This window comes from Hemiscyllium ocellatum, chromosome 2 (genome assembly GCF_020745735.1).
Source record: "Hemiscyllium ocellatum isolate sHemOce1 chromosome 2, sHemOce1.pat.X.cur, whole genome shotgun sequence".
In the NCBI taxonomy this organism is placed as follows: Eukaryota; Metazoa; Chordata; class Chondrichthyes; order Orectolobiformes; family Hemiscylliidae; genus Hemiscyllium; species Hemiscyllium ocellatum.
The window spans coordinates 142,896,952-142,922,392 of record NC_083402.1 but is presented as its reverse complement, the minus strand read 5'-3'; the positions used below and the strand labels follow the sequence as shown (position 1 = coordinate 142,922,392).

Sequence of the window (25,441 nt, the reverse complement as noted above, 5' to 3'; positions counted from 1 at the left end):
CTTGGCACCTGACCACAGACTTATATGTTGCAGGTCAAGTTCAGATGAAAGCTCATCATTCTGAAATGTTAATTAGTATTCTCTCTCCACACAGGCTTCCTGACTACTTTTGTATTTATTTCAGGGTTCCATTATTTGCAATATTTTGCTTGTAGACTATTGCAGGTTAGTGCTCTGTATCAACGATCCTAAGAAGTACTCAAAACGTCAATTCTTCTGCTCCTCGGATGCTACCTGAGTGGCTGTGCTTTTCCAGCACCACACTTTTTGACTCCGATCTCCAGTTCTCATTTTGTCTTCCCCTGTACTTTCTCCTTATGTCACCAGTGCACCTCAAGTCTTAATGTGGGCGATTCATGTTACAGTGACCACATTGTGAATTCTGAAGCACTCGACAGTCTTGAACAGTGGATGAATATTTCTAGCCATTCACTAGCTTAATCGCCAGCAGATCCTTTCACACATCGTGCAAAGACCCAGAGCAAAAAATATAGCGTTACGATTTGAGGAACCATGAAATGTGAATGGCACGCTGAATAATTCAATATGCATTAAATTTAATTTCTTCCCATGCATTATCCCAAGACACAAAAATTAAACCCAGTGTGTGGGGCAGCGTATTTAACAATGTGTGGTCTATGGTGGGCCAATGTATTTTGTTTTCTGTCTCAAATTTCGGAAAGTTATCCTTGTTACGCCTGACTTTGCTTCAGCTTTGTAACAATCCGAACATTCCTAAAGAAGCAACAGCTGTTTGCAGCACAAAAGATTTTCAACTGGATCGCTTCCTCACAACAGGAAAATCATGCAACGTCTATCTGCTGCTGTCATCAGACAGCTCCATGCTGTTGTTGCTCCTGAGTTGGGGCTCATGCACTAGGCAGGATGGTCTGGTGTTCATTTCCCTCCCCACCCCTTTCCGCTTTCAGCAAAGACCGTTCCCTCCGTGATTACCTGGTCCGGTCCACGCCCTCCTACAACCCACCCTCCCATCCTGGCACCTTCCCCTGCCACCGCAGGAATTGCAAAACCTGCACCCACATCTCCTCCCTCACCTCCATCCAAGGCCCTAAAGGAGCCTTCCACATCCATCAAGGTTTTACCTGCACATCCACTAATATCATTTATTGTATCCATTGCTCCCGATGCGGTCTCCTCTACATTGGGGAGACTGGATGCCTCCTAGCAGAGCGCTTTAGGGAACATCTCCGGGACACCCGCACCAATCAACCACACTGCCCTGTGGCCCGATATTTCAACTCCCCCTCCCACTCAGCGGAGGACATGCAGGTCCTGGGCCTCCTCCACTGCTGCTCCCTCACCACCCGACGCCTGGAGAAAGAAAGCTTCATCTTACACTTCGGAACACTTCAACCCCAGGGCATCAATGTGAACTTCACCAGTTTCCTCATTCCTCCTTCCCCCACCTCATCCCAGTTCCAAACTTCCAGCTCAGCACTGTCCCCATGACTTGTCCTACCTGCCTATCTCCTTTTCCACCTATCCACTCCACCCTCCTCCCTGACCTATCACCTTCATCCCCACCCCACTCACTATACTCTATGCTACTTTCTCCCCACCTCCACCCCCCCTCTCATTTATCTCTCCACTTTGCAGGCACCCTGCCTCTATTCCTGATGAAGGGCTTTTGCCCGAAACGTCGATTTTCCTGCTCCTTGGATGCTGCCTGACCTGCTGTGCTTTTCCAGCATCAGTCTAATCTAGACTCTGGTTTACAGCATCTGCAGTCATTGTTTTTACCTGGTCAGGTGTTCAACCCTACCAAGTTACAGCTTATCCAAGACCGGCTGCCGTCGAAGCTGTCTGAACACAAGAGGTTAGGGCTGCTACTGGATAGGCAGAGCTGAATGTTTTCAGCTTACATGGGGAGATTGACCCTTTGTTGATAGATGTTTTCAGCAAGGGACTGCATGCTGAACAAGGAGGCCAGAGGCTAAGGAAAGATCAGGGAGGGAACGGATGCCATTGCTGGCGATTCAGCAGCTACAAATATACAGTTCAATGCGAAATCAAACATGCTCAGTCCCAATAGACTGAACAACAGGGAATAGCCTTTAGAGGAAGATGCTGGGGCTGACTATACCAAAGACTATGACAGGTCAAGAGAATGGGCAGGGATCATGTGCCACAGTCAAAATAACAATGCCACCTATAAGATTTTTTTATTCATCCTTGGAATATGGGCATCACTTGCTGGGCCAGTATTTATTTTCTATCTCTAGTTGCCCTTGGTGGTGGTGAGCTGCCTTCTTAAACTACTGCAGTCCATGTGCTGTGAGTTGACCCACAGTGCTATTAGGGAGGGAATGTTGACGGATGTTGATGGACAAACAATGAAGGTATGGTGATATATTTCTGAGTCAGGATGCTGAGCGGCTTGGAAAGGAACGTGCAGGTGATGTTCCCATGTATCTGCTGCCCATGTCCTTCAAGATGGAAGTGGTTATGGGTTTGGAAGGTGCTGTCTGAGGATTAGATTAGATTAGAATCCCTACAATGTGGAAACAGGCCCTTTGGCCCAACAAGTCCACACCGACCCTCCAAAGCATAACCCACCCAGACCCATTCCCCTACATTTACCCCTGCCTAATGGAACTAACACTATGGACAATTTAGCATGGCCAATTCACCTGACCTGCACATCTTTAGATTGTGGGAGGAAACCGGAGCATCCAGAGGAAACCCACAAAGACACGGGGAGAATGTGCAAACTCCACACAGACAGTTGCCAAGGTTGGAATCGAACTCAGGTCGCTGGTGCTGTGAGGCAGCAGTGCTAACCACTGAGCCACTATGCCATCCATATCTTTGGTGAATTTTTGCAGTGCAGCATGTAGATAGCACACACAGCTGCTACTGAGCGTCAGTGGAGGGAGTAGATGGCTGTGGATGTGGTGCCAATCAAGTGGGCTGTTTTGTCCTGGGTGGCGTCAAGCTTCTTGAGAGTTGTTGGGACTGCATCATCCTGGCAAGTGGGAAGTATTCCATTGCACTCCTGACTTGTGCCTTGTAGTTGATGGACAGTCTTTGGGGAATTGGCAGGTGTGATACTCAGTGTCCCTAGGCTCTGATCCACTGTTGTAGCCGTTGTGTTTATATGGTGAGTCCAGTTGAGTTCCTGGTCAATGGTAACCTCAAGGATATTGATAGTGGGTGATTCAGTGATTGTAATACAATTGAATGACAATGGGCAATGGTTAGATTGTCTCCTATTGGAGATGGTCATTGCCAGACATGTGTGTGACATGTGAGGCCCAAGCCTGGATATTGTCCAGGTCCTTCTGTTAAGGTCGTTCCATTGCTGCAACAGTGAGAAAATCCAAGTGAAGAGAGTTAAACTCAAAATCATGGCAAAGACAGGCATGGGTTGGAATGCTGACAGGACACCTCAGACTTGAGAAAAAGGGTGCTTGGAGGCAGCATAGGAATTTGCAAAGACCTGATTACAGACCTGAGGAAAGATGATAGAAGTATGGGAGCTGGAGAAGGAAGATGGGTGGCTCGCTTTTAAAACCAGAGGGGAGAATGTGCTTCAGAAAGGTGACAGCTGCAGATGCATGGTGCTGCAGAGAGGAATAAATGCTGAACCATCAGGAACTTACGAGAGGAGTTTGAAGCAATCTGAAGGAGAGCTAGAGCTGATGATGCACACAGATGGAAACGGTCGGGAGATACACATGATGAGACGCAATAGAGTGACGTGAGATTGTCAGATCAGTGATCGAGAGATGATGGGAGACTGTCAGCAGGGAAGGCCCAGTAGTATTATCACTGGACTCAGAGATACAGATAACTTTCTGGGGTCCCAGGTTGGAATCCCACCATCGCAGAATTTGAATTTAATTTAAGAAAAAGTTCTGCAATTAGGAGTCTAATGCTGACCATGAATACATTGCTGATTGTCAGAAAAACTCATCTGGTTCACTAATATACTTTAGGGAAGGAAATTGCCATCCCTACCTGAGCTGGCCTACATGAGACTCCAGCAAAGTGTGGTTGACTCTTAACTACCCTATGGGCAATTAGAAATGGGCAATAAATGTTGGTCTAACCTGAGATGTCCTTATCCCATGAATGAATTTTAAAAAAGAGCAAAGGGGTGGCTTTGATTTTGGAGAGTTGAGCTTACATGGAGGGAGAGGTTTAGACTGTAAATTCAGAGGAGACAGGGTAAGATGAGATGAGCTGAGATCACTAAGATGAGGAATGGCTTAACTCCTAATTCTAAGCTAATGATCCTTGCTTCCAGACTCACCAGCCAAGGGAAACATCCTATATCCATCTGCCCTGTCAGACCCTGGAAGAATTTTGTAAGTTTCGAATGGGATCATGCCCCATTCTTTGAAACTCCAGGTAACAAAAGCCCAATTTTGCCCAATTTCCCTGCCATCCCATGGAGTAGTCTGGTGAATCTCCATTGCACTCCCTCTTAGGCAATTAAAACTTTCCTTAGATAAAGAGATCAAAATTATACACAGTACACAGGCCACGGTCTTTCAGGTTCCATAGAACTGCAGCAAGACCTCTTTACTCCTGTACTCAAACTGCCTTCTGCTAAAGCCCAACAGACATTCTATAATTCATACAGTTCATAACTGATAGTTGCGCCTACACAATAACTTTTGGTGTCCCATTAACAAGGACAGCTAAGTCTCTTTGCATACCAAAAGCTCCCAAACCATCGTCAATAAAGAAATATTCTGTGGTTTTTTTTCCCTAATAAAGTGGATAACTTCAGACTGAGTCACTTTATAGCCCATTTGCCACGGAGTATAATATTTTGTGAGCGAACAGACATTCTGAGGGAAGAATGTCTGTGGGAATGTGGTTGTTTGTTCATCTGGTCGAAGAGTCGAAGGGGGTAGAGGTGAGTAGTGATGCAGTGGGATAGCAAGTTGGAACATTGGTTTAGAAGGTCAAAGAGACAGAAAGTTAGCATCCCATCCCCTGGTTGACTCAAAGAGCTAAAGAGAATAGCTTAGCAGGGCAGTTTGAAAGCAAAGTGGAAGTGATGACTTTCGGTGGAAATTAAAGGTGGGAAAACTATCCAAGAGTGGAGAGGGGTGGCTAGAAGCTAGGATGACTGGAATAAAGCATCAGAGAAAGGCCACAAAAACAAATGGATTCAAGTTCGAAATGACAATTAAAGTGTACAAGGAAGTTAAAGTCAAATGGGTGGCACGGCAGCTCAGTGGTTAGCACTGCTGCCTCACAGAGCCAGGGGCCTGGGTTCAATTCCAGCCTCGAGTAACCATCTGTGTGGAGTTTGCACATTCTCCCTGTGTCTGCGTTGGTGCTCCTGTTTCCTCCCACAGTCCAAAGATGTGCAGGTGAGGGTGGATTGGCCATGCTAAATTGCCCGTAGTGATAGCTGCATTTGACAGGGTTAAATATGAGGTAGGGGAATGGGTCTAGGTGGGTTACTCTTCGGAGGATTGGTGTGGACTTGTTGGGCTTAAGGGCCAGTTTCCATACTGAAGGGAATCTAATCTCATCTAACCTAGGCAAGCCAGCAATTAAGACAATTGTACCTTGTACCATACAGATTTAAAGTTGTTGTACCTAGCAACATCAACAAACATTACAGAATGTAGTTATCAACTGTCAATGCATTTTCACTTCATCAACAATCTCTTTGAGAGAGTTTGGATGCTTATTACACTTGCGATGCAAAACCAAGTAAACTCTTCTAAGGAAATGGCTACTGTCAGAATTTTAACATGGCATAGCTCCCTGTTTAAGTTAAAATTGTACAAACAAGCATTGAAAATAAAAAGCATAGAGCATTTGTGCTTCATTAACAATAGATAAACGTGTTCAGTTCCCAAGTATATTTTTGTTCCCCTGAACTTAAGACAAACTTTTTCTTTGCACCCTGATTAGTCCAAAACCACAGGTATGGTATGACACTGGAAATGGGCTCCTCGTCACAGCCCAAGGAGCTGTTCCAAGCATCACAGGAGTCCTCTCCAACGACATCATTACCGGAATTGCCACTGGCATTGAGAGTCCATATGGAAGATCACCATAAAATATCAAACCAACATTATTAACATATTTCCTTGGATGGTATGGGAATAAAAACTCAAGCTGTGAGAGATCCTTCCTAACATTAGACATAGGAAGAAAAAAATATGACTTTAGCTTAACAGTCAAATTAAGTTTAAGAATTAACTAGCCAATATGATTTAAGACCACAGCAAACTAATCATTCTGTTAAGGCCATCTATGATTTTAAATAAAAGCAGTAATATTACCTTTGATCATATTCAACTTATCCAGTGATAACGCTCCTTGTGGACATTCTGCCATGTTAAAAAGCCAATCAATGAACTGTAATGGGGAAACATAAATATGATAATTAAATTAGGATTCAAATGAATAGAATTCATCAAACAATTTGTTTTTGTGAATAATACTGACTCAACTTCTGTTAAACAACTTCAACTAACACCAACAACTTCACCAGCACCTTCCACCCCCGACCTCAAATTCACCTGGACCGTCTCAGACACCTCCCTTCCCTTCCTGGACCTCTCCAACTCCATCTGTGTGACTGACTAATCACGGACACGATCCCAGTCCCAAGCCTTCAACTCGGCATCACCCTCCTGACCTGTCCATCACCTTTCCCATCGATTCACTGCATCCTCCTCTCTGACTTATCACCTTATCCCCCACCTTCATCTACCTATTGCATTCTCTGCTACCTTCCCCCGCAGCCCCACCTCCCCTCCCATTTATCTCTCAGTCCCCCCGGCCCACAAGCCTCATCCCTGATGAAGAACTCTTGCTTGAAACATCAATTCTCCTGCTCGTTGGATGCTGCCTGACCTGCTGTGCTTTTCCAGCACCACACTCTTGGCTCTGATCTCCAGCATCTGCAGTCCTCACTTGCTCTTAGTTTTGAGCTTGTGTATGAATAATATTTGTTGTTTAAATTCCAAAGTGATGCAGACCATGTTGTCTCAATGCATTCAGTATTCCAGGATTATATAAAGGTCACTTCCTTCCTGGGGAGACAGTCATTGGGATTTGATTGTCAAACTTTTCTGGTGCACAGCAATGAACTTCTGGTCTGCCCATCCAATAATTGTTATTTGTCTTGCATTCTTTCTGCATTATACATGATTTCAGATTGTATACGCAATCTTCCAAGTCTAATGCTTATTTCACCTGCAAACTTAACCATTTATTAGATTCACAGTTGATCAAGTCTCCATCACTCCATTACCAAAGGTTAAGTGCTGTGACACTCCCCTTTCTCTTTAGTAATCACCGAGTCCAACCCAGCTTCCTCCAGCCCTGATTTCAAGTTCAGTGATGCTCTTGCTCCACATGGTCGCCTTGTTGGAACTTTCTAACCTGACACTCCAGGCGGTTTTCTTTTAAATTCATTCCTGGAAGTAGGTGTCACCAGCTAGGCCAGTCCTCGTTGACCATCCAACAGTAATTGTCCTTGAGAAGCTATGATGTGGAGGTGCTGGCATTGGACTGGGGTGGACAAAGTTAAAAATCACACAACACCAGGTTATAGTCCAACAGGTTATTTGAAAATACAAGCTTTCGGAGCGCTGCTCCTTCATCAGGTAGCTGTGGAGCTGGGTCATAGGACATGGAATTTATAGCAAAAGATCACAGTGTCATACAACTGATGTGATCCATTGAACAACCTAGATTACTGCTGAGTTTTTCATCTTTTAGATTGGGATGCAGGATTTGATTCATTAATATGTAAACCCCTGAACTTCTTTCAGGTCATGTTCCGAGGCATGGTACAAAGCAGACACTATGACAATGGATGAATGGACACAGCACAACAATAGCCAGACAGGGATGTTCCTTCCCAGTCAGGGAACACCTCAGCAGTAAGGGACAGTTGGCCTAGAATCTTCGGGTGATTGTCCTCCAAGGCAGACTTTGGGATAGGTAACAATGCAGAGTGGCCAAGCAGAGGCTGATAGCCAAGATTGGTACCCATGGGGATGGCCTCAACCGGGACCTTGGGTCCATGTCACACTACAGGTGACCCCACTACAGTACACACTCTCTCTTACACACATACAAGCACACATACTCACACAGACCCTCTTTCATACACATTCACTCTCAGGCACACACAAACTAACACCCCCCCATCCCCACACTCACACCCATGCATACACCCTCTCACAGGAATATACTCCATCACACTCACGCACACTCTCTCTCTCTCTCTCCCTCTCCCTCTCTCACAGACACACCTATAGGTCTATGGAGTGAATTTGCATTAGCATAATTGTTCTTGTACAAAACACACAATCTATAGGTAGTCAATCCATGTAACATTTTATAAATTCCTACTTTGGAAACAGAACCAGTCTGACTCAAGATTGGAATACTGACAAACTCTAACCTCAAACCTTTAATGCATGTCTGAGCTGACATGACACTTATTAAAATATAAAACCTTAAGTTATCTCTGATTTGAAAGAAGTTCCTGGATTTACATATTAATGAATCAAAACCTGCAACCCATTCTAAAAGATGAAAGACTTAACAGCAAACTAGCTTTGTTCAATATATCACATCAGTTGTATGACACTAAGATCTTTTGCTTTAAGTTGTGTGTCCTATGATCCTGCCCCACTAGCTACCTGATGAAGGAGCAGCGCTCTGAAACTGAGTGCTTCCAAATAAACCTGTTGGACTATAACTTGGTGTTGTGCAATTTTTAACTTTGTCCTTGAGAAAGTGATGGTGAAGGATGGTCTTTTTGAACTGTTGCCAACGAGGTGGTTTAAGGAGCACCAGGAACATTGCTGTTGGTAAGGGAGTTCCAATGATGTTTGCTCAGTGGTGATATACATCCAAGTCAGGATGGTATGTAGTTTGGAGGACAACTTTTCCTGGCGTTGGTAGTGTTCCTGTACATTTGCAGCCCTCCAGATTTAGGGTGGTCAAGGCTGTGTGCTCAAAGTGAACAGACAGGCTCTGGGATAGACAGTAGTTGAGTTAGTCCCAACAGAATTTCTAAGTCTCAGAGGTATTCCTGTAGCCACAGTATTCATATGGCTGGTCCAGGTCAGTTTCTAGTTAATGGTAGTCTCCAGAATGTTGATGGGGGTGCCAGCATTAGTAATGATACTGAATGTGGTGGAGAGATGGCTAGATTCTCTCTTGTTGGAGATGCTAACAGTGTGGTATTTGTGAGGGATAAATGGTACTTGCCACTTGTCAGTCCAAGCCTGGATATTGCTGCGTTTGGACCTGGGCTGTTTCTGGATCTGTGGAGTGGTGAATAATGCCGAACATTGTTCACTGATGTTTGCACATACCCATTTTTGACATTATTACTAGAAATAGGAGTGGGAGTAGGCCATTCAGCCCTTTGAGCCTGCTCTGCCATTCAATATGATCATGGTTGATTATCCAATTCAGTACCCCGTACTCACTTACCCCCCATATCCTTTCATCCCTTCAGTCTGAAGAACCATATCTAACTCCATCTTGAAAATGTACAATATCTTGGCCTCAGTTGCTTTCTGTTGCAGAGAAGAGCAGAGGTTCATCACTGTGAGAGACAAAATTTCTCCACATCTCAGTTCTAAATGGCCTGCTCCATAGTGATGGATGGAAGGTCATTGATGATGCAACTCAATATTGTCTGGCTCAGGTCACTACTCTGAGAAACTCCTGCAGATTGGAGGTTGAGTTTGATTGATCTCCAATAACAAGCATCTTCCTCTGTGCCAGTGGAAAGATTAGCCTGATTCCAGTTTTCATTTGCCTGTGTAGCTGGTTGGCAATGCAGAGTAATGACAATAGCATGGGCTCAATTCTCACACCGGCCGAGGTTACCATGAAGGACTCTCCTTCTCAGCATCTCCCCTTGTCTGAGATGTGTTAACCCTCAGGTTAAATCACCACCGATTGTTCCTCTCTAATGAGAGAGTAGCCTAATGGTCTTTACATTTTGTTCCTGCATCCTTGCAATGGAGAAGCATCTTAATATGTTGCTCTGTATGCTTGCTTTTAAGAAAAAAAAACAAATAATATGTATTGGACATTCAAACTGCAAAGAAAATATTGTACGTTTTCTAAAAAGGAATGAGCAAAGTTCTACCCTTGGTTTAGTGGGAACCTGAATTTCAGTGTGTTGAAAGGAGTTAACACCTTTAGAATCAGCAAGCTGAGAAATTGGCCAAAGCAACTTGAATTCTGTAGAAGCTATAAAATTCAAAGACTGCTCATTTTATTCATTGTGACTCTTGTTTAATCCAGGAAAAGCCAGTTAGGATTATGTTGAACTATGGGAACAATCTCTAAGTTTAATGTCAGGCATTAACTTAAAAAGCAAATATGTACAAATATACAAAAACAGAAGTTGCTGGAAAAGCTCAGCAGGTCTGGCAGCAACTGTGGAGAGAAAGCAGAGTTAACATTTCAGGTCCTTCCTTCTGTTCTGAGGAAGGAACTGTCAATTGCTGTGGATGATTAAATACCTTGCTGGAGGAGGCAGCCTCTCATTCCTGATGAAGGGCTTATGCCCGAAACGTCGAATTTCCTGTTCCTTGGATGCTGCCTAACCTGCTGTGCTTTAACCAGCAACACATTCTCAACTGTGATCTCCAGCATCTGCAGACCTCATTTTTTACTCAATGATGGAACAGCCTAGCACATCAGTACAAAAGGTAACACTGAAGCATTTATAATAATCTTCAGCCAGAACTGCCAAGGAAATTTTAAGACTAGAAGGCACATTTTTAAGGTGAGAGGAGAGAGCCTTAAAAAAAAGGCAAATATTTTACGCAGATGATATTTTGAGTATGGAAAGAACTTGTTGAGGGTGGATGCAGGTATGATTACAACATTTAAAAAAAAATTTGGATAGGTACATGAATAGGAAAGGTTTGAAGGGAAATGGGCCAGGAGCAGGCAGGTGGGACTAATTTAGTTTGGGATTATGTCTGGCATGGACTAGTTGGACCAAAGGGTGTGCTTCCATGCTGTATGACTCTACATGACTCTATTACAGATACCATTCTTCAGCCAATTCAACTTACTCCTCATGATGTCAAGAAACAGTTGGAGACACTGGATATTACAAAGGTTATGGGCCCTGACAACATTCCGACAATAGTACTGAAGACTTGTGCCTCAGAACTTGCTGCTCCCCTAGCCAAGCTCTTCCGGTACAGTTACAACACTGGCATTTACCTGACAATGTGGAAACTTGCCTAGGTATTTCCTTTAGGGTGTAGGTTTGCTCACTGAGCTGTAGGTTTGACATCCACACGTTTCATTACCTAGCTAGGTAACATCATCAGTGGCGACCTCCAAGTGAAACGAAGCTGTTGTCTCCTGCTTTCTATTTATATCTTTTTCCTGGATGGGGTTCCTAGGGTTTGTGGTGATGTCATTTCCTGTTCGTTTTCTGAGGGGTTGATAGATTGTATCTAGATCTATGTGTTTGTTTACAGCGTTGTGGTTGGAGTGCCAGGCCTCTAGGAATTCTCTGGCATGTCTTTCCTTAGCCTGTCCCAGGATAAAAAGCAGGACAAATCCAACCCAGCCCGATCAGTCTACTCTTGATCATCAATAAAATGATGGAAGGTGTCATCAGCAGTGCTATCAAGCAGCACCTGCTCAGTGACACCCAGTTTGGATTCCACCAGGGCCACTCAGCTCCTGATCTCATACAGCCTTGGTTCAAACATGGACAAAACAGCTGAATTCCAGAGAGGAGATGAAGGGAAGTAACATTCCTCGATAGTAAGGCCACATTTGACCCAGTGTGACATCAAGGATCCTGAACAAAATTAGAATCAATGGGAATCAAGAGGGAAACTCTCTGCTGGTTGGAGTCATATCTGGACGAGGTGCTTGGACATTAGTCACCTCAGCTCCAGGACATCTAAGCAGGAGTTCCTCAGGGTAGTGTCCTCGACCTGACTATCTTCAGCTGCTTCATCATTGACCTTCGCTCAACAAAGGTGGGGATGTCCACCGATGATTGCACAATGTTCAGCACAGTGACTCCTCAGATATCGAAGCAGTCCATGCTCAAATGCAGCAAGACCTAGATAATATCCAGGCATGAACTGACAAGTGGCAAGTAATATTCAAGCCACACAAATGCCAGGCAATGACCATCACCAATAAGAGTCAACCTAAGCACTTCCCCTTGACATTCAATGGTGACACCATCACTGTAGCCCCCACAATCAGCAGCCTCCCCATTTGCCTGAATGGGTGCAGCTCCAACAACACAAGAACTTGACATCATCCAGGACAAAATGGCCTTTTTGATTGGCACCACATCCATTCCCTCCACCAGCTCAGTAGCAGCACTGTGTACCATCTCCATGATACATTGCAGAAATTCACCAAACGTTCCTTGGACAGCATCTTCCAAACTCACAACTACTTCTACCTAGAAGGACGAGGGCAGCAGATACACGAGAACATCACCATCGGTATATTCCCCTTCCGGCTACTCACCATCTTGAACTGCAAATATATCGCCATTCCCTCAACGTCACTCTGTCAAAATCCTGGAGCTACCTCTCGCATGGCAATGTGGAACTACTAATAGCACATGGACTGCAGTGGTTCAAGAAGAAAGGTCATCACCACCTTATGCTGGGCAACTAGGGACAGGCAATAATTACTGGCCCAGCCAGAGCCATCAACATCCCTTGACTGGATTTTTTTTTAAAAAATCCAATAAGTCTGGCAATTATAAACATGAGTTGCTAACAATCAATTACCCAACTGCAATTTTGAAATAAACTTTAAGAGCAAGATTTCAATAATTTTGCAGCCTTGGTGCTGTTAGTTATGTTGTGCCTTTTGCTGGAAAAGTGGATTTGTATGAATTTTGTGAATGATAAGAGTTTTTGGTATCAGCTATGCCCCATGTGTGTCTGTATGAAATGTGGACTTGTGAGATATGAAGGAGTCGACCTGGAAATGTCACTAAAAAGATACATCAAGAAAGGAGGAGAGAGATGAGCAAAATGGGTCCCTAAAATTTTCTAATTTGATTTTCGTTTATTTGGTGTCAATGCAGCTATTACAGTGTCAAAAAAGAGATTGGTGGTAAAGCTCAGCAGGTCTGGCAGCATCTGTGAAGAGAAATCAGAGACAAAAGTTTTATGTCGAGTGATCCTTCCTCAGAACCGTTTCTCTCCACAGATGCTGCCAGACCTGGTGAGCTTTTCCGCCAATCTCTGCTTTTTGTTTCTGATTAACAGCATCCTTTCGGTTTTTGTTTAGCGATGACTGAATTTTCATTCTAATCAGTTGTTTTGAATGTCGGCGTTGCTGAGGCAATTGTTATGCCCCAGAGTCGAAGAGTGGGGTGCTGGAAAGGCACAGCCAGTCAGGCAACATCCGAGGAGCAGGAGAGTCGACGTTTCGAGCATGAGCTCTTCATCATTTTCTCCGAATTGTTATGCCCCAGTCAAATTCCATTTGGCAGCCCCAGTCTAAGTAGCCTGAGAATGGACTCACCTTTTGTGTGTGGTCTTTCCAGGGCTCTTTAGCCAGCAGTAAGAGGATGCTTTGTGGTAGAAGGTAAAGACATTGTTGCACAGACAAGGATTCCACCGAACTTCCGCCTAGAGACAATTGCGTGCAGTCGATGAGATTTTTCTCCTCGCTCTGTGGCACCCAGCTGGCCCGAACACCGAGCATCAGCGGTGTCGTATGATCACTCCATGCAGCAGCAGCAGCAGCAAATACCCTCAGTAGGAAGCCCACAGTCTGAAAAACAAAACACATGGGAGCCCGGTCAATCTACCTGGGTGAATACTTGCTTTGGCCTCATCAGACAGTACCAAACATTTTGAAATTTCAATCCTTTGGTAGCAAAGAAAAACCCCAGCAATTTCGATTGTTCCTTTTTGAGTCACGTCTGGTTTTGGTTTCTCTTGGCAAATACTAATGTGCAGCTCATCTTTCATTCCATCAGCTTATATGTTTTTGCTGCAGGAACAAGAAACTAAAATACAAAATTGGTTTGCTAAACTTTAAATTCTTGATACTTTTATTCCTGATGAAGGGCTTTTGCCCGAAACATCAATTTCGCTGCTCGTTGGATGCTGCCTGAACTGCTGTGCTCTTCCAGCACCACTGATCCAGAATCTGGTTTCCAACATCTGCAGTCATTGTTTTTACCATACTTTAAATAAAGCTTGTACACTACAATTTTTTTTAATCAAGCTGATGTTTGAAAGTAATCCCAAGGCCACAATAAAATGAATATTAGACGTTTATTTACTAAATGGCATAAAATTATATTATATAACAGTATTAGTCATAAAACATAGAGTATATGTCTACATAATCTCGCTGGCTTATATAATGTGTCAGGTGAGTCTAATGATTATGTGTTTCTGTGTTACAGTGCACAGAGGGATAGATCTTTTCATTTGCTCAACATTAGTATGTTCTGCCAAGCCCATAATGGACTTATTCTAGCACAAGCTTGCTTCTATAAATGGCATTTAATGACTTCAATGTGTTTCCAATCAACTTCAAGATCCCGAAACAGTCCAAGTTTTGGTTGCTTCCATCAAATTAATGCAAAATTTCCTTGGGACCGAAAGCATTTCAAATTTAAAAAGCAAGCCTTCTGGAATGACAGAGATACCTCTTTCTGGTCTGCGTTCTGCGTAGGAGCTGACCCATAAGCAACGTTTCGGATATGTCCCATCAGCTCCAACAGCCATTCCATCCGCTTTACTACACCTGAGCAACAAAGAAAAATTGTTTTGTTTTTAAATGTCAGTCGCACATTTGTTACTCAGCTCACGTCACTTCTCCAAGATCACAATGAGTTATGATTCACTGAAAAGCACATCCTTCCCTTCCTGGACACCCATTGTTCAAATAAAATGTTGTGTTTCTCAGCTGATGCTGTTAACTCTTACACTGACATTCTGTAGGTAAAGGTGGGATTTGTCAAACTACAGCAAATATTTTGCTGGGAGGAGTCATGAACATGTCAAGTCAAAGGGTATTGTAAAAGCCACATATTGTGCTTACAACAATCAGAGTAGTATTTTAATTAATGAGCTCAGTTGGCTAGGCAGCCAGTTTGGAATGCAGATAGATGCCAACTGCGTGCGTTCAATTCCAGCATGGGCTGAGGTTACCACAAAGTTTGCAACACAACTTTACCCCTCACATGGTGACCCTCAGGTGAAACTCTCACAGTTATCTTTCTCTCTAATGAGAGAGCAGCCTATGGTCTGGTAGGTGTATGGTGACTTTGCTTTACCTTATGAGCCACAATTGGCATGGCAGCCCTCTGGTGGATGTTGGGAATTGGCTCATTATCAAAAGTCTGATATACTGAATGAAAACACTCAACCAATTACACACGTGCATAGGAGTGGGGAAAAAAGGTCATTAATTGGTGAGAGGATCCCTGGTCTCCTAGTGTCACGTCTGAGATTTAATCCCTCCCTCAGGAACAGGACATTTTGTTTGCTCCAAGCAAGGACAAGCAGTTGGGCCTGAGGCCTTGGGTTGTGATTTCCTGCAGAGTCAATATTTCAGAGATTGGGTAAGGTATTGGCAGTCAGTCAGCCAGGAAAGCCTAGATCATAGTGCAAAGGTCTGGGGCTCAGAAGGCCAGGAATATGGCTGAGAGCCAAAAGCTACTCGAAAAACTCCAATAGCAGAGGGTCAAGCGCTCCAACATTCCTGCTGGCCCAGCAGGCTTCATCCAGATGTTCTTGTCTCTAAGATAGCACATACTCCAGACGCACCATTCACTGTAAACCATTAAACTGCTTGTTCAATGTCCAGAACTGGGGGAGTAGAAGGTTTCTCTGACAAAACACTGAAGAGCAAAGCCACTGGGCTGAATCCAAATGGCCCTCTTCAAACAGGCTGGGAGGCAGGAAGGCTGGCAAAATGAACTGGGAAGGCGGATTACAGGAAGGAGAAAGTGAGGACTGCAGATGCTGGAGATCAGAGGCAAGAGTGTCTTGCTGGAAAAGCACAGCCGATCAGGCAGCATCCGTGGAGCAGGAGAATCGATGGGAAGGGCTTTTGCTCAAAACGTCAACTCTCCCGCTCCTTGGAATACAGGAAGTCCCATATTTTCCCATTACCAATGGAAACAGATTAGCCACCTGGTGAACATGATAGACAGGTAACCAATTGCCCTAATGGTCATTGCCTGGCTCCTGGTGGGAGATCTCTTGCCTCAGAAGTACCCACCCTCCTGCACTAGTAGCAACTTCCCTTCAGTTGGCCTTCAGGCATTTTATCGCAAAAGACCCTGGCTGGATGAAAACACTCAAATTATTACACAAGTGCATAGGAGTGGGGAAGAAAGGTCATTAATTGGTGAGAGGATCCCTGGTCTCCTAGTGTCATGTCTGAGATTTAATCCCTCCCTCAGGAATAGGACATTTTGTTTGCTCCAAGCAAGGACAAGCAGTTGGGCCTGAGGCCTTGGGTTGTGATTACCTGCAGACTCAATATTTCAGAGATTGGGTAAGGTATTGGCCCGGGCTATACCCCTGTACCAATGGCTGCTTCTGGCATGTTCACCCTTTCAATTTAGAGCTCACCTAGTCCTGAACATCTCACCATCACATACTGGCCCCTTTGCCTGTCCCTCTGCAAAGTGCTGTATAAAGGGGAAGTATTGTTGGTTGCTTCCAGACCTCCCTGCCCCCAACCACTGATGCTACAGTGCTGCAGTGGCACAGTTTCTCTACGGCAGGCTTGAAACACTTGGCCAACAATGTGCTGCAACGTTAAACAGCAAAAGTCAGAGTGGAGTGGCAATCTAGCGACCATCTGGGCCATTGCTTTTACAAGTGACTTTTTCAGATCGGTTATAAAATTATACAGTCAATGAGTCATAGAGATGTACAGCATGGAAACACACCCTTTGGTCCAATTCGTCCATGCCGACCAGATATCCCGACCCAATCTAGTCCCACCTGCCAGCACCCGGCCCATATCCCTCCAAACCCTTTCTATTCATATACCCATCCAGATGCCTTTTAAATGTTGCAATTGTACCAGTCTCCTCCACTTCCACTGGCAGCTCATTCCATACACGTACCCTCTGCGTGAAAAAGTTGCCCCTTAGATCTCTTTCCTGTCTCACCCTAAACCTATGCCCTCTAGTTCTGGACTCCCCCACTCCAGGGAAGAGATTTTGTCTATTTATCCTATCCATGCCCCTTAGTCCCAAAGCATGAAAGTCCTTCAGCAAACCAATGCTCCATTGGTCCAGCGTACCTGTGTTCTGGTGGCTGATGAGTCGACACTGGTAAAAACTCTGCAACATAATCCAGATGACAGTCTCCATGTGACAGCTGCCGACCGTAGCAGCAATAACATCATTAAGACACAGCAACGGTACCCGGCCTTGAGAAACCAGGAATGCCCGGACAAACGTACTCTTTACAATTGTATCCTGCAAAAAAATTTCAGCCAGTTAAATGCAAACAATAATGTGAAATCGCTAAAGTTATAGCAGCACCCAACAATTCACACATTTACTCCTATCAACAGGATTTCATATCTATCAAAAAACTGCAATTTACAGTCAACTGTTTATTGTCCTGTCGGTCCAGAAGTGTGCCAACTGAGTATCCAAAATAACTGACCGAGAGGTCCACATACTCAATGTAAAAATACAATGTAGGGGGTATACACATCAATGTCAAACATTACTTAGAGCAGAAATCACTTCAGTAATAATTTAGCTTTGCCTTAAATAAAACTTACCAGTACAGAGCCTTTTTGCTCACCCCCTCAACTGACTGCTCCAGACACTGTGGTATTGGAGGAGAAATTGACTCGAAATGGAATCATTTGTGACATTTCATTCAACAGAACAAATATTTACATTCAGGTAAATAACTTCAAAAATGATAAGAGTTGGACAGAACAATACTGGAAACTTTGTGGTATTTGAGGTATATAATCAAACTTTGTTTACTGTCTTTCCAAGCGGAAATTGGCAGAAAAGTCTTACTTGGTTCTTATTGGATGGGTCAACAAGAAAGTTATAAGGATTATTCTGATGGGCAGAAGTCAAAGAGGCAAGGAAACTGAGCAATTTTACCGAATACATCTGCCTGTCGTGGCAGACAATAGTTATGAACATTTTTTCAATTTATTCATTCACAGGAAGTGGTTGTCGCTGGCTGTGCAGCATTTATTGCCCACCTCTAATTGCCCAGAGGGCAGTTAAGAATCAACCACATTGCTGAGAGTCTGGAGTCACATGTCGTTCAGACCAGGTAAGGATGGCGGTTTACTTCCCTAAAGGACATTAGGTGGGTTTTTCTGACAATCGACAATGGATTCATGGTCATCATTAGATTCTGAATTCCAAGTTATCTTTACTTTTTCTTTTTTATTAAATTCAAATTCCACCACCTGTCATGGGGGGATTCAAACTCGGGTCCCCAGAACATTATCTGGGTCTCTGGATTAATAGGTGAGTGATAATCCTACTCGGCCATAGAAATACACAAACACCACGGGTCTGTAGAATGAGAATCTGAAGTCTGTGGAAAGGAGTTTTGTTTTGCTTTAGAATCATAGAATCCCTATATTGTGGAAACAGGCCATTTGGCACAACAAGTCCACACCTGCCCTCAGAAGAGTATCCCACCCAGACCCATTCTCCTATCCTATTACTCGACATTTCCCATGACAAATGCACCTAACCTACACATCCCCGAACACTATGGGGCAATTTAGCATGACCAATCCACCCATCCTGCACATCTCTAGACTGTAGGAGGAAATCGGAGCACCCAGAGGAAACACGAGGAGAATTTGCAAACTCCACACAGTCGCCCGAAGCTGGAATCGAACCCAGGTCCCTGTCGCTGTGAGGCAGCAGTGCTGACCACTGAGCCACAGTGCTGCTAAGTCAAGTGACCAAGAGTGCTGAGTGGCAGGAGCAGCACTGAATATCTGCAGTGAGATTGAAGTGAGGTACAAAGTGGTGTGGAAGGTCATTTTGTTTTGTCTGCTTCTGGGTGAGGAATACCTTCAGAATGGCCAGCTCCATGTCGGTATGCCATGTTTGACCCAGCCTTGCACTTCTCTGCACCATGCGATTGTGCATACTCCTCATCAAAGATTGATAAGGTTCTACACGGTTTTTTGATCAGTAAAGTTAGATAACACGGGACTCATGGAGAGCTGGTCATTCGGAGACAACATTGGCTTGACAGTAGGAGACAGGGTTGTTTTTCAGATTGGAGGCCTCTGACCAGGGACGCTCCGCAGGGATTGGTGTTGGATCCACTGTTATTTATATAAACAATTTGTATGAGATTCTAGGAGGAATTCTTGTGTTTGATGATAGAGCTCCGATCGGAATGACAAGCTTCTAGGAATTCTTGGGCGTGTCTCTGTTTGGCTTGTCCTAGGATGGATGTCTTGTCCCTACCAACAAACACATCGAGTTAGACCCCATCTACCACCCCCTGCGAAAAAGAATGGGAAATGGCATCACCACAGGAAATTACATCGCCAACCCAAAGAAACCGAAACATATAAAGAGAAAGCAGGAATCATCAGCAGTGCTTCACCCAGAGGCCCACTGAAGATGTTACTGAGTAGGATAATGAAACGTCTAGAAATGAACCTTCCAGCTCAGCGAGCAAACCTACATCCAAAACCTCAACCTGAGCTACAAATCTTCTCAAAACTCGCTAAACTTTAAAAGGAACCTGAGGGACAACTTGTTCACACAGAGGGTGTATCGTAGGTGGAATGAACTACTAGAGGAAGTGGTAGATGCAGGTACCATTACAATATATAAAAGATATTTGGATAGGTACTTGAATAGGAAAGGTTTAGAGAGATACAGGTCAAATGCAGGCAAATGGGACTGATTTAATCCTAGTCGGCATGGATGAATTGGACCGAAGGGTCTGTTTTCTGTGCTGTGTGACACTATGACTCTATAGACCTTCTTGACTTTAGTCATTTTGCTTTGCCATCCTTCTCAATCAAACAGCACTCATGGTCACAGCTATAGTGTTATCGCCCTGGCCTCTGAGCCAGAAATCTAGACTCAAATGCTAAGGCAACTGCATTCTTAATGCAATCAAACAATTTGACGAGCAATATAGATTAGTGGCATGCAGCCAGCCATGGTTCCATGCTCAACCATGCCTACATCTTAACACACATCTCCAAACTCATGGAGAGCCAGTTGTCTTAGTCAGCTGGATCTCCATTCCAGCTGGGGCTTTGGAACTGCTCGACGTGGTGAAGATCACAATTTACGTAGAGAACAGAAGATGATGATGGTGAACAAACATAGCAACAGAAACCATGGACGCCTCATGCTCCTCCCAACCTTCCCCTTGCTGCAATTTCACTCTTCTCTCCTCACATAAGGAAGCAGATAGTTGATCGCAACAATCTGTGATGCTTCGCTGGGGCATACTGAAGAGGCCTGTCCAGGCACCTGAACAGCAAACCAAACTTTTTGTTATTGCCCAGGTCATGATAGAGTTTGTGTTTGATCTCTGCTGTGAATAGACCAATTCAGATTTTCTCAAACAGAAAAATGTACAAAAGGTCAAGTTACCCATGGCTCTCAGGTTATGTTTTTGATGTATTCTTACTGAACATTACCTTTGTAACTTGGGTTATTCTGTCTATCTCAGTATCACCCAGTTCCGATAGACAGTTGGCAATTCCAACATAAAACTTCAGTTCATTGACCTGAAAAGGAAGTAAAGATATATAAATGTGATTAACTGATAATTCATGAAGGAAGAATTTCAACTGGAATAATGCTCCAATCGTCAGTTAAAATAATGTTTAACATTGATATGGTTCTCTTCCTCTATCAATAAAATTACCTTTCTAAAATTATCCATTCTAAAAGATGTGTACTGATAATATGAGGAATTGGCTTGGAGGAGATTGAATTTACTGAAGCTAAATAAATAATGATGATAAATTGTTGTTACAGGCAGTTCCTGTGACATTGTTGCAAATTCTGTTGATTTGGTCGCTCCAAGCCAGTTGTCGGTTTGGTAGCAGTTAAAAACATATAGAAGTCCCGGAGAGTTCATTGTGTAATTAAGCTTGAAAAACAGAAGTTGGTGATTGCTGGTGAGAACAAACTCGCAGATTGAGCTTAAGCACTAACAGCTATTGATATCACAGAAAAGCTTATAATCTCTTCAGAAGAGGAAGGTGGAAATTTGAAAATAAATTAAATACCATAATATTAAAAAGGTGGTGTAATACTGACACTGTACAGTGTGCTGGAATTATAGCTTTGAATAAAAGCAGAGGCAAATCATGGAAAACAAGGTGGCATTGCTGGTTTATGATACTATTAAATAATAAGATAACTATTAAATAACAGAATGTTGTGGTGCTTTGGCCATGCATCGAATACCTGATCTCAATATTCCAACTGGATGGAGTCAAATCATACTCAGTCTTCCACAGGAAGGAAATAGGAAATATCAGATGGAAAGTTGAATTAGGTTATGACACACATCCTGTGTATTAGACAGGAGAACTTGTAAAAATCAGCTTCTAAAGAAATTAAATGTTGATGATGTCTTCTGTGCAGAAATGAAGAAAGTTGAAAAACATTTTTACAGATGGACATCCTTTCAATTTTTTTAAAGCATTTTAATTATTGGGTAGTTATTTCCATCTGTTTGATGTTTAAAGGCAGCACTGATTAAAAACCCCCTCACTTACGTTTTAACACCCATTTATAATTTCCAACAGCTACAAGATTTTCCAGGTTTAACATCTGCATTTAAGATTTGGAGATGCTGGTGTTGGACTGGGGTGTACAAAGTTAAAAATCACACAACACCAGGTTATAGTCCACCAGGTTTAATTGGAAGCACTAGCTTTCGGAGCGACGCTCCTTCATCAGGTGATAGCGTTGCTCTGAAAGCTAGTGTGTGTCCAATTAAACCTGTTGGACTATAACCTGGTGTTGTGTGATCTTTAACTTTGCATTTTAAGATGGAGTATAATGTGGTAGATTTCCGCAATGTACATACAGAAGAGTTCAGCATAAATATAATGAAAATGCCTCACTTTATTTCCCAATTATTTATCAAATTTTAAAGAAGAACTATCAAATTAACTAACAATGCAATAAAGATTCCTTCCAATTCAAGAGAATAGGGACCGTATTAGATGTCTCTATGATAAAACAGACTATAAGCCTCATTAAATGTAATAAAACTATAACTAACTAAAAGGCAAGTGGCTCTCAGCTGTAATGTTTGATTCAACAGACCACAATCATTCAGCAGCATCACTGTACACCAATCAGGTTCAAGAACGGAGCCCCACACAACACACTGCAGATAACAGCTGGCCTCCTGGTTATAGATTTTCTTTTAAGAAAAGAATCGAAAACATTGTATTGATGTGGAATATTATAAAAGTGGATATAATACACATTGCTGCTTTATTCTTGAAAAAATGCAATATTCTCCTTGACCGTTTTGGGATTGAAACACACGAACTACAGTTGGACTTACAAAAGCTGATGTGCACCTCTATGGTTCCTGCCCAAACATAAGTGAGATTGTCCCAAAATGTATGAGTTGAATGATTAGATTAGATTAGACAGGCCCAACCAGTCCATACTGACCCTCTGAAGAGTAACCCACCCAGACCCATTTCCCTCTGACTAATGCACCTAACACTATGGGCAATTTAGGTCAATGAAGTAAATGGTCAATTCACCTAACCTGCACATCTCTGTGACTGTGGGAGGAAACCGGAGCACCCGGAGGAAACCCACACAGACGCGGGGAGAAGGTGCAAACTCCACACAGACAGTTGCCCGATGCTGGAATCGAACCTGGGACCCTGGAGCTGTGAGGTGACAGTGCTAATCACTGATCCACCATGCCACCCACTGATTCAGTCACAAAATCTTAACTGTCAATTTTTCAGCAACAACAAAAAATATTTTTCTGGCCTTCTTTTCCTTCCAAATATCACAGCTTTTAAAAATACAAATTGGGCATCATTTGACCAATTTTTTTTTTAAACTTAGCTTGACTTCTCTTCTGAACTGTTAAATCCTGGCTTTAGTCCATTCTAGAAATTTAGGTCCTTCACCCCATATCACATCAATAAAATGGAATGTCTGACCATTAAACAGAAAGATCACATCAATCTCTGTTGTAATCAATGAATGAAATAGAGCCAATAGCCTTTTAGATTAGACTTACAGTGTGGAAACAGGCCCTTCGGCCCAACAAGTCCACACCGACCCGCCGAAGCGCAACCCACCCATACCCCTACATTTACCCCTTACCTAACACTACGGGCAATTTTTTAGCTTGGCCAATTCACCTGACCCGCACATCTTTGGACTGTGGGAGGAAACCGGAGCACCCGGAGGAAACCCACGCAGACACGGGGAGAACGTGCAAACTCCACACAGTCAGTCGCCTGAGTCGGGAATTGAACCCGGGTCTACAGGCGCTGTGAGGCAGCAGTGCTAACCACTGTGCCACCGTGCCGCCCACTTCTTGATGTGTCACTGGATTAATTGTCCAGAGAGTGAAACAGAAAATGTTGGCAGTACTCAGTAGGCCAGGCATAGACCCCATGTGTAAGAAGAAACAGAGTTAACAATTCAACTTAAGGAATTCCCAAGTACAGCAGTTATCAACTTGAAATATGAACTGCATTTCTCTCTCCACAGATGTCGCCTGATGCAAGTATTTCTGTCAATTTCTATTTTTATTTCAGATTTCAAAAGTCCATAATATTTTGATTTTGTGATAATCTGAAGATATGAATTCTGGTCTTTCAATAGCAGCCAGGAAATTACAAAATCAACTCAATAAACCTGGATTCCAATCTAAGATTAGTAATGGTGACAAAGAAATAGCTGTAGGATTGTCATAAAATCCATCTAATTCACTTTATCCTTTCATGAAGGATATAAAAGATGCACAGGTTAGGTGAATTAGCCATGTTAATTGCCCGTAGTGTTAGGTGAAGGGATAAATGTAGGGGAGTGGGTCTGGGTGGGTTGCTCTTCGGAGGGTCGATGTGGACTTGTTGGACCGAAGGGCCTGTTCCCACACTGTAAGTAATCTAATAATCTAATAATATCAGCCTTCTTTATCTAGTCGGGTTTATATAATACTCCAGACCCACAGCCATGCGGTTGAATCTTACTCATTCTTTGAAATAATCTAGAAAGACACTCAAAAGAATTCGAGAAAGTGTAGGAGGCTGAGGGGTGACCTTATAGAGGTTTATAAAATCATGAGGGGCATGGACAGGATAAATAGACAAGGTCTTTTCCTCAGGGTAGGGGAGTCCAGAACTAGAAGGAATAGGTTTAAGATGAGAGGGAACAGATTTGAAAGGGACTTGACCGACAACCTTTTCACACTGAAGGTGGTGCGTGTATGGAATGAGGTGCCAGAGGAAGTGATAGATTACAACATTTACAAGACACTTGGACAGGTAGATGGATAGAAGAGGTTTAGAGGGATATGGGCCAAATGCAACCAAGTGGGACTAGTGCAATTTAGAGATCTGGTTGGCATCGAGTCGTCAGGCCAAAGGGCCTGTTTCTGTACTGCATGACTCTATAATGCTGCTCACCACTGTATTCTCAGGATCAATAAATCCTGGCCTTACCGGTGTCACCCATGTCCAGTTAATGAAGAGATATTTACAAACTTTTTTAAAACTTCGCCCCCACCCTTTTTCTTCATGACAGCCACCAAATACAAACTACATGCTCTTTCCTAATTGTCTTCCCCAGCCTCCCTCGAACTCGTGTTCTCACCTTTCTCCCACAAATCCTTCCAAGCCAGTTCTTAACAAATTCCTGCTTCCAAGTTATATTCACCCTTTTCAGAACTTCTACCATCAGTGTCTTTCTTAAGCCATCAATCCCTCTATTTCTACTAGCCATAGCCCTGTCTCAAATCTACTTACCTCTCTAAGGTCTTTGGACATTTTGTTGTACAATTAATGTTCACCTCCTTCACCACTCACTGTCCTATAGGTCTGGTTTCTTCCCCAGCCATAGCATTCAAGACTTATCAATCAATGTTACCAACATTGTTTGACTGTGGTCCCGAATCCTTGCTGAATCTCTCTCTAACTTTAATATTGCTGATCAGATTTTCCCACTTTTCTGGAATCCTTGTCAATTGTACTATTTTTTGATCCCAATCCTAACAGTATTCCATAGGTTTCTGAATATCCTTCCTTTGATAGCCAACAGTAATTGTTGGTTTACTCTGGTTAATTTTATTTCTAATTTATTGGTCACTTACATGTTGTTCGTTTATATGCTCATCCCTAATCCATATTAAGGATCGATTCTCGAGTGCTTTCCTCAGTAGCCTGCCTTCAGACTCAAGTTAATTCAGAATTCTATAGTCTGCAG

General features: G+C 43.2%; 1 protein-coding gene across 2 annotated transcripts in view; it reads right to left on the bottom strand.

Annotated features, from left to right (window-relative positions):
* The window catches only part of focad (focadhesin), a 192,733-nt gene that overhangs the window by 9,297 nt on the left and 157,995 nt on the right, over positions 1–25,441 (bottom strand). For both annotated transcript variants that reach the window (XM_060841002.1, XM_060841010.1), the window contains 5 exons: positions 20,653–20,742; positions 17,278–17,455; positions 14,660–14,757; positions 13,519–13,770; positions 6,279–6,354 (listed from right to left, as the gene is read on the bottom strand). In XM_060841002.1, the coding sequence (XP_060696985.1) occupies positions 6,279–6,354; positions 13,519–13,770; positions 14,660–14,757; positions 17,278–17,455; positions 20,653–20,742 (694 nt within the window). The remainder of the gene's footprint in view (positions 1–6,278; positions 6,355–13,518; positions 13,771–14,659; positions 14,758–17,277; positions 17,456–20,652; positions 20,743–25,441) is intronic.